This window comes from Bos javanicus, chromosome 13 (assembly GCF_032452875.1).
Source record: "Bos javanicus breed banteng chromosome 13, ARS-OSU_banteng_1.0, whole genome shotgun sequence".
Lineage (NCBI taxonomy): Eukaryota > Metazoa > Chordata > Mammalia > Artiodactyla > Bovidae > Bos > Bos javanicus.
In genome coordinates, this window is record NC_083880.1 from 7,491,330 (window position 1) to 7,505,731 (window position 14,402).

Below are 14,402 nucleotides of genomic sequence, written 5' to 3' on the forward strand. Positions count from 1 at the left end.
GTCTTTTAATTTCATGGCTGCAGTCCTCATCTGCAGTGATTCTGAAGCCCCCCAAAATAAAGTCTGTTACTGTTTCCCCATCTATTTGCCATGAAGTGATGGGACCAGATGCCATGATCTTAGTTTTCTGAATGAAAAATTGAGAGCTTACTGTGGACCAAATATTCAAACATTACTTAGAACATGAGTTCTAAGTGATGAGCTCATGTTCATTGTAAAGGAGCCAGTAATTTATGAACTGAAGCATGGCAAAAATAGATAACTTACCCAAGGTCACCCCTTTGTTAATTGGTAGAACCAAGATTTGAACAGTCTGGTAGAAAAGCCTGAGCTCTTCCTCTTTACCTGACTCAGGAAAATAGCACTCTAGGATTCCCTGAGGTGGTCAAGTCAGCTGTAAGGGTTTTTTATTTTGAAGTCTTCTGAAATCTTTCTCTGTTGTTTTAACATACAGTTCTCCCACATTATTCTCCTACTTATCATTATTAGTATTACTACCACCAACAAGGGGCTTCCCTGGTGGCTCAGTGGTAAAGATCTACCTGCCAGTGCAGGAGATGCAGGAGACACAGGTTCAATCTCTGAGTTGGGAAGATCCCCTGGGGAAGGAAATGGCAACCCATTCCAGTATTCTTGCCTGAAAAATTCCACAGACAGTGGAGCCTGGTGGGGTTGCAAAGAGTCAGACGTGACTGAGCGACTGAGTATGCATGCATACCATCAGTAATGAATAATTCATTAGAATCCTTTAAGGAGAGAAGTGGTTGCAAAGAAGGGGATGCTTTGGAGATGAAGAGAGGAAAGACCACTTTTATGGCCACTGATTGGTTACCTTAGTCTTGGCCAATTTTTTCTTTGGTTATTGGAGCTCAGAGATGATTTAAGTGGCTTTTGGTCACAGGACTGGAAAAGATCAGTTTTCATTCCAGTCCCAAAGAAAGGCAATGCCAAAGAATGCTCAAACTACCACACAATTGCACTCATCTCACACGCTAGTAAAGTAATGCTCAAAATTCTCCAAGCCAGGCTTCAGCAATATGTGAACCGTGAACTTCCTGATGTTCAAGGTCGTTTTAGAAAAGGCAGAGGAACCAGAGATCAAATTGCCAACATACACTGGATCATGGAAAAAGCAAAAGAGTTCCAGAAAAACATCTATTTCTGCTTTATTGACTATGCCAAAGCCTTTGACTGTGTGGATCACAGTAAACTGTGGAAAATTCTGAAAGAGATGGGAATACCAGACCACCTGATCTGCCTCTTGAGAAATCTGTATGCAGGTCAGGAAGCAACAGTTAGAACTGGACATGGAACAACAGACTGGTTCCAAATAGGAAAAGGAGTACTTCAAGGCTGTATATTGTCACCCTGCTTATTTAACTTATATGCAGAGTACATCATGAGAAACTCTGGGCTGGAAGAAGCACAAGCTGGAATCAAGATTGCTGGGAGAAGTATCAATAACCTCAGATATGCAGATGACACCACCCTTATGGCAGAAAGTGAATAGGAACTCAAAAGCCTCTTGATGAAAGTGAAAGAGGAGAGTGAAAAAGTTGGCTTAAAGCTCAACATTCAGAAAACGAAGATCATGGCATCTGGTCCCATCACTTCATTGGAAATAGATGGGGAAACAGTGGAAACAGTGTCAGACTTTATTTTTCTGGGCTCCAAAATCACTGCAGATAGTGACTGCAGCCATGAAATTAAAAGACGCTTACTCCTTGGAAGGAAAGTTATGACCAACCTAGATAGCATATTCAAAAGCAGAGACATTACTTTGCCAAAAAAGGTCCATCTAGTCAAGGCTATGGTTTTTCCTGTGGTCATGTATGGATGTGAGAGTTGGACTGTGAAGAAGGCTGAGCACCAAAGAACTGATGCTTTTGAACTGTGGTGTTGGAGAAGACTCTTGAGAGTCCCTTGGACTGCAGGGAGATCCAACCAGTCCATTCTGAAGGAGATCAGCCCTGGGATTTCTTTGGAGAGAATGATGCTAAAGCTGAAACTCCAGTACTTCGGCCACCTCATGTGAAGAGTTGACTCATTGGAAAAGACTCTGATGCTGGGAGGGATTGGGGGCAGGAGGAGAAGGGGACGACAGAGGATGAGATGGCTGGATGGCATCACTGACTCGATGGACATGAGTCTGGGTGAACTCCGGGAATTGGTGATGGACAGGGAGGCCTGGTATGCTGCGATTCATGGGATCGCGAAGAGTCAGACAGGACTGAGCGACTGAACTGAACTGAACTGAACTGAAGCTGCCACCTCTAATCCACTACATACCTCAAAATTTCATGCTTATTTGACAGTGTCTTTGTGAATCAATAGCATTACCTCCCCCCTTGAAACAGTTGCCCATATTCATAAATAGTTAAAAACACTTGAATTTATAAATCATCTTTCCTAAAAATATATTAGAAAACTTTTATATATAGCATTTCAATGTATTTTAAAACATTGACTTTATATAGCTTTGTTTAATATATTTTAATATTATTTGTTTAAAATACATGAAAATACAAATTATCGTACTGCTGTAAAACATTAAAAATATATCAGGTTTTAGAAGGTAATGTCTGGCTTGTTTTAAATACACCAGCATGCTGACTGTTGTGTGCAGGACAGAACTTTTTCTATTTTAAATGTAGCAGCGCCCTCTAGAGTGAAAGGTTTATAGAATTTGATAAAGGAGATGTTTCACACCGTCCTGGGTTCTTGATCCCTACCATTCCAACGGATAGCTTGTTACATAGCAAAGAGTGGAAACTACATTTTTTTGTTCTGAGTAAATGTTCTTTACAAGGATGCTTTTTGGGTAACTTGAACAAAATATAAATAAACTTGTTCATTATTTTGTTGGTAGTTTGCACATTTTGTTCTCATATTCTTGTGAGACCATTAGTACATAATTACGTCTTAAAATTCATATCTTTATAATGTTAATAGCAAGAATTGAACATTTCGTTGACCAATATAACAGGGCTAGTCAGGGTTATGGTTTTTCCAGTGGTCACGTATGGATATGAGAGTTTGACTGTAAAGAAAGCTGAGCATTGAAGAATTGATGCTTTTGAACTGTGATGTTGGAGAAGACTCTTGAGAGTCCCTTGGACTGCAGGGAGAGCCAACCAGTCCATCCTAAAGGAGATCAGTCCTGGGTGTTCATTGGTGGGACTGATGTTGAAGCTGAAACTCCAATACTTTGGCCACCTGACGCGAAGAGCTGACTCATTGGAAAAGACCCTGATGCTGGGAAAGATTGAAGGTGGGAGGAGAAGGGGACAGCAGAAGATGGGATGGTTGGATGCCATCATCGACTTGATGCACATGGGTTTGGGTGGATTCCAGGAGTTGGTGATGGACAGGGAGGCCTGGCGTGCTGCAGTCCCTGCGGTCACAAAGAGTCGGACACAACTGAGCGACTGAACTGAACTGAACTGAAATTTATTGAATGCCTATTACATATATGATAACTGCATTTTGTATTGAGGAATACTTGATAAATAGAGAATAGACCACATTCCTGGTAATAGTTACACATTTATTTCCATTTGTCTAATGTGTCAGAGTGTGACCCATATTGGCTCTTGTATTAAAATTGTCTTTATTAAATTAAGAATATTACTATTAATATACATTCCTTCTTTATTACAGAGGAAAATACTCAGGAACCATCACATGGGAAGAAAAGTTTGAGTGAGAAAGTTTCTCTGTATAGAGGTGACATCACATTGCTAGAGGTGGATGCTATAGTCAATGCGGGTGAGTAGTTGGTATTTTGTGATGTATTTGTTATACTGTTGCCCTAAATCTGGGTTCACGTCTTGGTGGTTATCAGGCCAAAAGGCCACAAATTGGGAGAAAGAAAGATTTATTACTTGCAGCAAGAAGAATGCTGGGGATCTTTTCCAAAGCAGTGTTTCCCAGAACAGTAAGATTGGGGAATTTTTATGCTAAGGATACTTGCATACTCATGAAGGGGCTTGAGCAGAGGAGAATTCAGCCTAGAGCTGGGGCAAAGGTTGACAGAGCCCCAGTTTTAGTTGGTTGAAGTCAGAAAAGGTCGTTATCATCTTTCCATGCTCCACCTGGATGTGGGTCTTTGTTCCTGCCTAACTCACACATTTAAATTGTTATCTGTATCCCTTAAGGAGGAACTAGGACTCTGTTTTACTGCTCAACTGTTGTTTCTTGACTGTTTCTCCTTTGTTCCTGCATTCCTTCACCTGCGGTAAGATCAGTAATTACTGGGATGTGTTCAAGGGCAAGCGTTGTTACCCAGGCTTAGATCACAAAATGACCTAGGCCACAGATGACTTCTTTAAAGTCAAGAAAGTCATGCCTGGTTCTCTTTCTCCGGGGACCCCGTACCCCATCTGCTTGCAATACAAAATATTTATTGTTTAAAAATATTTTTTCATAAATAGGAATACAAATGTTTAAGAAAAAATACCCTTCCAGAGATAGAGATGTCATGTATTAAAGACACTGAGCGTTTGTTTTATGTACGTGCTGCAGTCAATGTGCTAACTCTACATGGTATCCATACTGAGTTGTAACTAGGGTACTGGACCCCTGGAAAAGTAACAGGTTGTTGCAGAAAGTTCCTTAGAAAGAACTTTAGCAGCTGTATTATTGTTGGTTTAATGCTTCAGTTAATAGTTGGCCAACATAAAAGCAAGTTCATTAAGCTTTTCCTTCTTTTGACTTTGTAAAGAGATGTTTGATCTACACCAGACAGAAATAAAATATAAAGAAATTATTTTTGTAGTTTCCAAACTCTGTTGCTTGGTTTCAACTATTCATGTTTGTTTTTAATGGTTTATTTTATGATTAATGATCTTATAATTTGGGGTTTCAAACATTGGGAAATAACAATTAATGTTAAATTTTAATTTATTTTATAGTGGTCTGTATCTTTTATATATTTTACCATGTGACTGTATATGAAGAAATATATAATGTTTGTGATTCTATAAAAATAAATATCAATAATTGGATATTTCATAATTTTAATTTGTGTTCTGTAAAGTTAGGCTCTTTGCAAGTTAAAAGGTTTAAAACCAAATGCAGACTTAGGTAAAGAGAAGCATTATTCAAAAAGATTATTACAATAAGGGGTGGAGACTTATCTCAGTAGGAGGAGGAAGAATATTGCGATAGGAAGAACCACTTTGACTATGAGATAAGCAAGCAAGCATCTCAAAGTTCAAGCAGAAAAGGACTTTTTTTTTTTTACAGAGAGGCATGAACATTGGATGTGGGTGGCATGATTGGACAGTTGATCAGGGAACATTTTTCCTTGAGGCCAGCTTATTTTGGAAGGGGTCATTAAAGAGGGGTTGTTCACCTTCCATTGCTCAAGGGTAGGTCAAAGTTCAGGGGCTTGGAGGAAGGAAAGAAGCCTGAATAAAGTTTGGTCAAGTCTGGTTAACAGGCATTGATCAAGCAGAATGGTTGATGGGGACAGATAGTTTAGCAAATCATTTATGAGACAAAGAATGGGAATTTGGAGAGTCTGTGCCTTGGTCTTGTCATAGCATACAAGGGTCATTGGGAGTTTTATCTCAGTCATATGGGGAAGACTAGCTCTTTGCAGTAAGCTGTTTTCCAGAACACAGAAGGGTGGGGGTTAATTTCTTGACAGACCTTGCTTTCCAGGAATACACAAGTTAGTTGGAGAGCTCCCTGTTGTCTCAGGTTTCACTCTGGTGATGTGTAAAGTCAAACAACATAGTAGGAACGTTCCTTGGTGTGTGCCCTAAATTCCATAAATGTGAGCTTTAATTTAAAAAAATTAATTATTTAATTAAATATATATATATATACACACACACACATACATTGGGACTTCCCTGGTGGCTGAGACAGTAAAGAATCTGCCTGCAATGTGAAAAATGTGAAAGACCTAGATTTGATCCCTGGGTCAGGAGATCCCCTGGAGAAGGAAATAGGCAACCCACTCCAGTATTGTTGCCTGGAGAATTCCATGGACAGAGGAGCCTGGCGGGCTTATAGTCCATCGGTCGCAAAGAGTTGGACATGACTAACAGTTGGAGCGACTAACAGTTTCACACTACCTGTACATCACTGGCTGTCCTCTGTATTGTTGTAATTTCCAGTCGTTGATCCCAGTTCTGCCATATGGAGTACAGTTGTTGACATTTATTTCCTTAAATGCCTTAAGACTACTCTCATGAGTTTTTTCTTTCTTGATATTAACATAACATTGAATTTGCCTTGATAGCATACTTAATAATACTAGTAATCATGGTTTTCCTTGAGTTTTGTTAACTGTATACTCATTTATCTCCCCGTTGAGGCTATCGACTGGTGTTTTTTCCACTTGTGGTATAATCTCTCAAAGTAGTGTCTTGTCCTTATGTTCTTAATAAACACCTGGTCATATGTATTTGTTAAATTGAACTACACAATAGAGTTTATAGCACCTTTAACCCATAGCACATTCAACAATGGGGACTTGAAACAGTGAACACAATTTGGCTCATTTAAGAAAAACTATTTGATCAAGAAATAAAAATAATTTTAGTGAAATAAAATGGTGCTAAAGAGAAAGCATCATTAACAGGAAAACATCCCATTACTCTTTTGATTCTGTGTCCTTGCTTGTATAATTTTTTTATAGCTGTCACATCGTATACAAGAGTTTGACAAATTTATACAAAGGCAGGCAGCAACTCCTAAAAGCATTTGGCACTGTTGGCTTACCTCTCTGGCTGAGGTAATTATAGTTTGGCCATGCTCTGCATCTCCCAAGGACGGCCTCATCAGGAAGTTCTTAGGTACATGCAAAGAGATGCCAAATGCACAGCCTAATGACTTTATTTACAGCTTTCTGCTGTGCTGCTTTGTTTGCCTGGTGTGTCAGGAGAGGAACAGCTGTTGACTTTCAGGTGAACAAGGCGACATGGCAGGAAACTCCAGAGTTGCCTCTGGTGAGAGGGGAGTGGGAGGCTGTTTGCCCAGTCAAGCCGCCAAAGCAGCCGCGTCATCACTTTCCACCTTGTAAAGTTCTCTTCCCGTGTCTGTATTAGTGCATTGGAACGCCTGGTTGTCATGAATGAAATGATTTGATGTTTAAAACTTTTTCCCAACCAGGTACTTTCCAAACTTCAATCTTGCAGTTCAGTTGCTCAGTCGTGTTCAACTCTTTTCAATCCCATGGATGCTAGGCTTTCCTGTTCATCACCAACTCCCGGAGTTTACTCAAACTCTTGCCCATTGAGTCGGTGATGCCATCCAACCATCTCATCCTCTGTTGTCCCCTTCTCCGCCCGCCTTCATTCTTTCCCAGCATCATGGTCTTTTCAAATGAGTCAGCTTTTCACATCAGGTGGCCGAAGTATTGGAGTTTCAGCTTCAACATCAGTCCCACCAATGAACACCCAGGACTGATCTCCTTTAGGATGGACTGGTTGGGTCTCCTTGCAGTCCAAGGACTCTCAAGAGTCTTCTCCAACACCACAGTTCAAAAGCATCAATTCTTCAATGCTCAGCTTTCTTTATAGTCCAACTCTCACATCCATACCTGACTACTGGAAAAACCATAGCTTTGACTAGACAGACCTTTGTTGACCAAGTAATGTCTCTGCTTTTTAATCTGCTGTCTAGGTTGGTCATAGCTTTTCTTCTATGTGTCTTTAAATTTCATGGCTGCAGTCACCATCTGCAGTGATTTTTGAGCCCAGGAAAATAAAGTCAGTCACTGTTTCCATTGTTTCCTCATCTATTTGCCATGAAATGATGGGACAGCATGCCGTGATCTTTGTTTTTGGAATGTTGAGTTTTAAGCCAGCTTTTTTACTCTCCTCTTTTACTTTCATCAAGACAGTCTTTAGTTCCTCTTTGCTTTTTGCCTTAAGGGTGGTATCATTGGTGTATCTGAGGTTATTGATTTTTCTTGATTCCAGTTTGTGCTTCATCCAGGTTGGCATTGCACATGATGTACTCTGCATATAAGTTAAATAGGTAGGGTGACTGTATACAGCCTTGATGTATGTATTTCCTTCCCAATTTTGAACCAGTCCATTGTTTCATGTCCCATTCTAACTGTTGCTTCTTGAGCTGCATACAGGTTTCTCAGGAGGCAGGTAAGGTGGTCTGATATTCCCGTCTCTTTAAGAATTTTCCACAGTTTGTTGTGATTCACACAGTCAAAGGCTTTAGCGTAGTCAGTGAAGCAGAAGTAGATGTTTTTCTGGAATTCTGTTGGTTTTCCTGTGATCCAACAGATATTGGCAATTTGATCTCTAGTTCCTCTACTTTTTCTACATACAACTTGAACATCTGGAAGTTTTCAGTTCATGTACTATTGAAGCCTAGCTTAGAGAATTTTGAGCATTACTTTGCTAGTGTGTGAGATGGCAATTGTTCAGTAGTTTGAACACTCTTTGGCATTGCCTTTCTTTGGGATTGTAATGAAAACTGACCTTTTCCAGTCCTGTGGCCACTGGTAAGATTTCCAAATTTGCTAGCATATTGAATGTAGCACTTTCACAGCATCATCTTTTAGGCTTTGAAATAGCTCAGCTGGAATTCTGTCGCCTCCACTAGCATTGTTCAGAGTGATGTTTGCTAAGGCCAACTTGACTTCGCACTCCAGGATGTCTGGCTCTAGATGAGTGATCACACCATCATAATTATCTGGGTCATAAAGATCTTTTCTGTATAGTTCTGTGTATTCTTTCCACCTCTTCTTAATATCTTCTGCTTCTGTTAGGTCCATACCATTTCTGTTTTATTGTGCCCATCTTTGCATGAAATGTTCCCTGGGTATCTATAATTTTCTTGAAGAGATCTCTAGTCTTTCACATTCTATTTTCCTCTATTTCTTTGCATTGATCACTGAGGAAGGCTTTCTTATTGCTCCTTGTTATTCTTTGGAACTCTGCATTCAGATGGGTATATCTTTTCTTTTCTCCTTTGCCTTAACTTCTCCTCTTTTCTCAGCTATTTGTAAGGCCTCCTCAGACAACCATTTTGCCTTTTTGCATTTCTTTTTCTTGGGGATGGTTTTGATTAAAGACTCCTGTAAATGTTATGATCCTCTGTCCGTCGTTCTTCAGGCACTCTATCAGATCTAATCCCTTGAATCTGTTTGTCACTTCTACTCTATAATCATAAGGGATTTGATTTAGGTTATACCTGAATGGTCTAGTGGTTTTCCCTACTTTCTTCAACTTAAGTCTGAATTTTGCAATGAGGAGTTCATGATCTGAGCCATAGTCAAATCCTGGTCTTTTTTCGCTGACTGTATAGAGCTTCTCCATCTTTGGCTGCAAAGAATAAAATTAATCTGATTTCGGTGTTGACCATCTGGTGATGTCCATGTGTAGAGTCATCTCTTGTGTTGTTGGAAGAGGGTGATTGCTATCATCAGTGCGTTCTCTTGGCAAAACTCTATTAGCCTTTGCCCTGCTTCATTTTGTGCTCCAAGGCCAAATTTGCCTGTTACTCCAGGTATTTCTTGACTTCCTAGTTTTGCAGTCCAGTCCTCCATGATTAAAAGGCATCTTTTTTTGGTGTTACTTCTTGAAGGTCTTATAAGTCTTCATAGAACTATTCATCTTCAGCTTCTTTGGCATTAGTGGTTGAGGCATAGACTTGGATTTCTGCGATATTGAATGGTTTGCCTTGGAAATGAACAGAGATCATTCTGTCACTTTTGAGATTGCATCTCAGTACTGCATTTCAGACTCTTTTGTTGACTCAGAGGGATATTCCATTTCTTCTAAGGGATTCTTGCCTACAGTAGTAGATGTAATGGTCGTTTGAATTAAATTTTCCTATTCTGGTCCACTATAGTTCACTGATAGCTAAAATGTCAATGTTCACTCTTGGCATCTCCTGCTTGACCACTTCTAATTTACCTTGATTCATGGACCTAACGTTCCAGGTTCCTATGCCAATTATATCAAAGAAGTTCTTGCCCTGTTGCATAAGTTCTAGGGCCCACAACAGATTCCCCAACCTGAGGATCTGGCAAAGAGATTGAGAATCCCTGGGGAATTTGAAGGCCAGTGGACTTTGATTACAGAACTTCCACAGGACTGGGGAAACAGACTCTTGGAGGGCACAAACAAACCTTGTGCCCAGGAGAAAGGAGCAGTGAACCCACAAGAGACTGAGCCGGACTTACCTGTGAGTGTCCAGGAGTCTCTAGCAGAGGTGTGCATTGACAGTGGGCTGCTTTGGGGTCAGGGGCACTGAATACAGAAGTCCTGGGAACTGTGGGGTGTTCTGGCATAAGTCCTTTTGAAGGAAGTCATAACCCCTAGCATAACCCTTACCTGACCTTAGGTCGCACTATAGGGCGGGAACACTGCCCCACCCATTAACAGAAAATTGGATTAAAGATTTCCTGAGCATGGCCTATCAGAGCAAGACTCAGATTCCCTTACAGCCAGTCCCTCCCATCAGGAAGCTTCCACAAGCCTCTTATCTTTATCCATCAGAGGGCAGACACAATGAAAATCACAATCACAGAAAACTCACCAAGCTGATCACATGGATCACAGCCTTTTCTAAGTTTGTGAACCTATGAGCCACGCTGTGTAGGGCCACTCAAGACGGATGGGTCATGGTGGAAAGTTCTGACAAAACGTGGTCCACTGGAGAAGGAAATAGCAAACCACTGCAGCATCCTTACTTTGAGAACCCCATGAACAGTATGAACAGGCAAAAAGATATGACACTGACAGGTGAACTCCCCGGGTCGGTAGGTGCCCAATATGCTACTGGAGAAGAGGGGAGAAACAGCTCAGGAAAGAATGAAGAGGTTGAGTTAAAGCAAAACAAAAACAAAACAAAACCCCCCAAAACCCAGTGGTAGATGTGACTGTTGGTGGAAGTAATATCTGATGCTGTAGGGAAATGGCATCCCACTCCAGTATTCTTGTCTAGAGAAGCCCATGGATGAAGGAGCCTGGCAGGCTACAGTCCATGGGGTTGTAAGAATCGGACACGACTTAGTGATTAAACCGCCAAAGAACGATATTGTATAGGAACCTGGAATGTAGGTCCATGAATCAATGTAAATTGGAACTGGTCAAATAAAAATCTGAAGTTATGTAAATTTTGAGTTAACAGATTGAGGATTTTGTAAATATTAGCTCATAAAATTTTACTTATTGTAAGGAAGCCTGAGATTATAACTATAGAACATTTAGGTCCTTATTAGAGTTCACTGTGTCTGAAAAGTTGAACTACAATTGAAGTATTAACCACAATTAAACAGTTATTGTAAGTTTTATGCAAGTAGACAAAATAAAACTAATATTCCATTTCTTTCCATGATTTCCTTGAGGTTCTGCAGTGTTTTTCTTCTTACTGAGTGAGCACTTTGGCTTATGTTTCTTTATATTGCTTTTCCTCTTTAAAATGGTTCCTCCACCTTTTAATCAGTTCTTTTCATTGCTTCTGAAGAACTTGATGGGACCTACGAGTCTGTTGAGTAAGGCAGTATTAAAATCAAGTGTTCATTATGAATTTACTGAAATCTTAGACCTCTTATTTTGGGATAACTGTCTACTAGACAGTAGCTAGCTACAGATTACTTATGGGGTGATAGCTAAAGTTTTTGGGAGCATTGTTGTTAGCATGGAGACAGTAATGTTCAGAAACTACTTCTTACCTCCCTCTGTAGATCTCTCCCAGTACCCATTCCAGTGAGGCCAAGCAAAGGGGAAAGAATTACTTTCCCTCATTCTGTGCTTTTACTTTCCCTCCTATGTTGTGCTGGAAACTGCTGAAAAGTTTCAAAATCACCACTGTGTGGAAAGCTCAACCTGTGAAATACAGTTGAGCAGACAGGTGTGAGTATGTAGGCTGGGTGAGAGCAATTTTTTGAGGGCTGAATTCTTAACACTGGCTACAGGTTTATGTGTGAGCTTCCAGCTGTAAGAATATCAGTGTCTTCGCTTTATCCAGGGTAAGGATAGACAGAAAACAGGGTCTGTATGAGGATGGAGTGAAAGATTAAATGAGAAAGGAGCTTTGTGAGGTGTTAAAATCCTCAAAGAATCCTCAAAAGAAAATAATTGCTATGGGAATGGGTGACTTCCAGAAAATTCCCTTCTGAGTTTTCAACTTCTACTTTTGACCACTCTTGTCACTATTTTTAATGGAATATCCCTTGGAGTTAAATAGTAGCATAGGCCTCAAGGGACTTTGAGAGACTAAAATTTTCAAAAAAAATGATGGGGTAAAGTGATTGGAGCTGCTCGGGCATTTATTCCATATTTTCAGTGGTTTTATTCTCTTTCTGAGAATTCTTCAGTGCACTTAGGAAGTTTATATTTTGTCCCATACTGTTCAATTGGTTTCAAAAAATGTTTTAAAATTTTTTGGGGGTGTCTGATTGCCAAAGGAATACACTTTAATATTTAAAATAGGGAAAATAAAAATACAGAAAACAATAAAACATCTCCATGGTGTTTCCCAGCATATACATCATTGTTTAAGTTCAGTGTTTTTGCTTCAGGTTATTTTCTTTTTATTCCATAGGTGTATTTTGAATTGTAGAAAATACCACTTAATTTTTTTAACACTGCAGTCATTTTTACATGTCATTTTAAATTGCTGTGTGATATTCAGTTATACACATGAATATTGATTTAAGTATTCTCTCATTCTTGGAAATTTAGATTGTTTCTTGTTTTTACTGTTATCAACAGGCTGAAACAAACATCCTAGCAGATCTTTGAAAAAAATCTTTGATTAGTCCAGAGGGAGTATATTCCTTGCAGTGAAATTATGGCAGTATGAAAGTTTTTAAACTGTTGATGTATGTAACCAAATAGCTTTATGGAAAGGTTAAATGAATTTATATCACTTAGTTAAAAGATAATGTATTTCCCCAAACTTCATCAATCTTAAGTTTAATGATTTTTTTTAACCTATGCCTTTGAATTGTACTTTCAGTTCAGTTCAGTTCAGTTCAGTCGCTCAGTTGTGTCCGACTCTTTGCGATCCCATGAATCGCAGCATGCCAGGCCTCCCTGTCCATCATCAACTCCCGGAGTTCACTCAAACTCACGTCCATCGAGTCGATGATGCCATCCGGCCATCTCATCCTCTGTCATCCCCTTCTCCTCCTGCCCCCAATCCCTCCCAGCATCAGGGTCTTTTCCAATGAGTCAACTCTTCGCATGAGGTAGCCAAAGTATTGGAATTTCAGCTTTAGCATCAGTCCTTCCAATGAATACCCAGGACTGATCTCCTTTAGGAGGGACTGGTTGGATCTCCTTGCAGTCCAAGGGACTCTCAAGAATCTTCTCCAACACCATGGTTCAAAAGCATCAATTCTTCGCTCAGCTTTCTTCACAGTCCAACTCTCACATCCGTACATGACCATTGGAAAAACCATAGCCTTGACTAGATGGACCTTTGTTGGAAAAGTAATATCTCTGCTTTTTAATATGCTATCTAGGTTGGCCACAAATTTCCTTCCAAGGAGTAAGTGTCTGTTAATTTCATGGCTGCAATCACCATCTGCAGTGATTTTGGAGCCCCCAAAAACAAAGTCTGACACTGTTTCCCCATCTATTTGCCATGAAGTGATGGGACCATATGCTATGATCTTCGTTTTCTGAATGTTTGAGCTTTAAGCCAACTTTTTCACTCTCCTCTTTCACTTTCATCAAGAGGCTTTTTAGTTCCTCTTCACTTTCTGCCATAAGGGTGGTGTCATCTGCATATCTGAGGTTAGTGATATTTCTCCCGGCAATCTTGATTCCAGCTTGTGCTTCTTCCAGCCCAGCGTTTCTCCTGATGTACTCTGCATATAAGTTAAATAAGCAGGGTGACAGTATACAGCCTTGAAGTACTCCTTTTCCTATTTGGAACCAGTCTGTTGTTCCATGTCCAGTTCTAACTGTTGCTTCCTGACCTGCATACAGATTTTTCAAGAGGCAGATCAGGTGGTCTGGTATTCCTATCTCTTTCAGAATTTTCCACAGTTTCTTGTGATCCACACAGTCAAAGGCTTTGGCATAGTCAATAAAGCAAAAGTAGACGTTTTTCTGGAAGTCTCTTGCTTTTTTGATGATCCAGTGGATGTTGGCAATTTGATCTCTGGTTCCTCTGCCTTTTCTAAAACCAATTTGAACATCAGGAAGTTCACGGTTCACATATTGCTGAAGCCTGGCTTGGAGAATTTTGAGCACTACTTTACTAGCGTGTGAGATGAGTGCAATTGTGTGGTAGTTTGAGCATTCTTTGGCATTGTCTTTCTTTAGGATTGGAATGAAAACTGACCTTTTCCAGTCCTGTGGCCACTGCTGAGTTTTCCAGATTTGCTGGCATATTGAGTGCAGCACTTTCACAGCATCATCTTTCAGGATTTGAAATACCTCAACTGGAATTCCATCACCTCC

The 14,402-nt window shown here is 40.0% G+C and overlaps 1 protein-coding gene across 3 annotated transcripts in view; it reads left to right on the forward strand.

Moving 5' to 3' along the window:
• Positions 1 to 14,402, forward strand: part of MACROD2 (mono-ADP ribosylhydrolase 2) — a 2,305,220-nt gene that overhangs the window by 94,264 nt on the left and 2,196,554 nt on the right. For all 3 annotated transcript variants that reach the window (XR_009740200.1, XM_061435643.1, XM_061435644.1), the window contains exon 3: positions 3,661 to 3,768. Coding sequence is in view for 2 of the 3 variants with exons in the window: in XM_061435643.1 (XP_061291627.1) it covers positions 3,661 to 3,768 (108 nt within the window). In the remaining variant the exon portion in view is untranslated. The remainder of the gene's footprint in view (positions 1 to 3,660; positions 3,769 to 14,402) is intronic.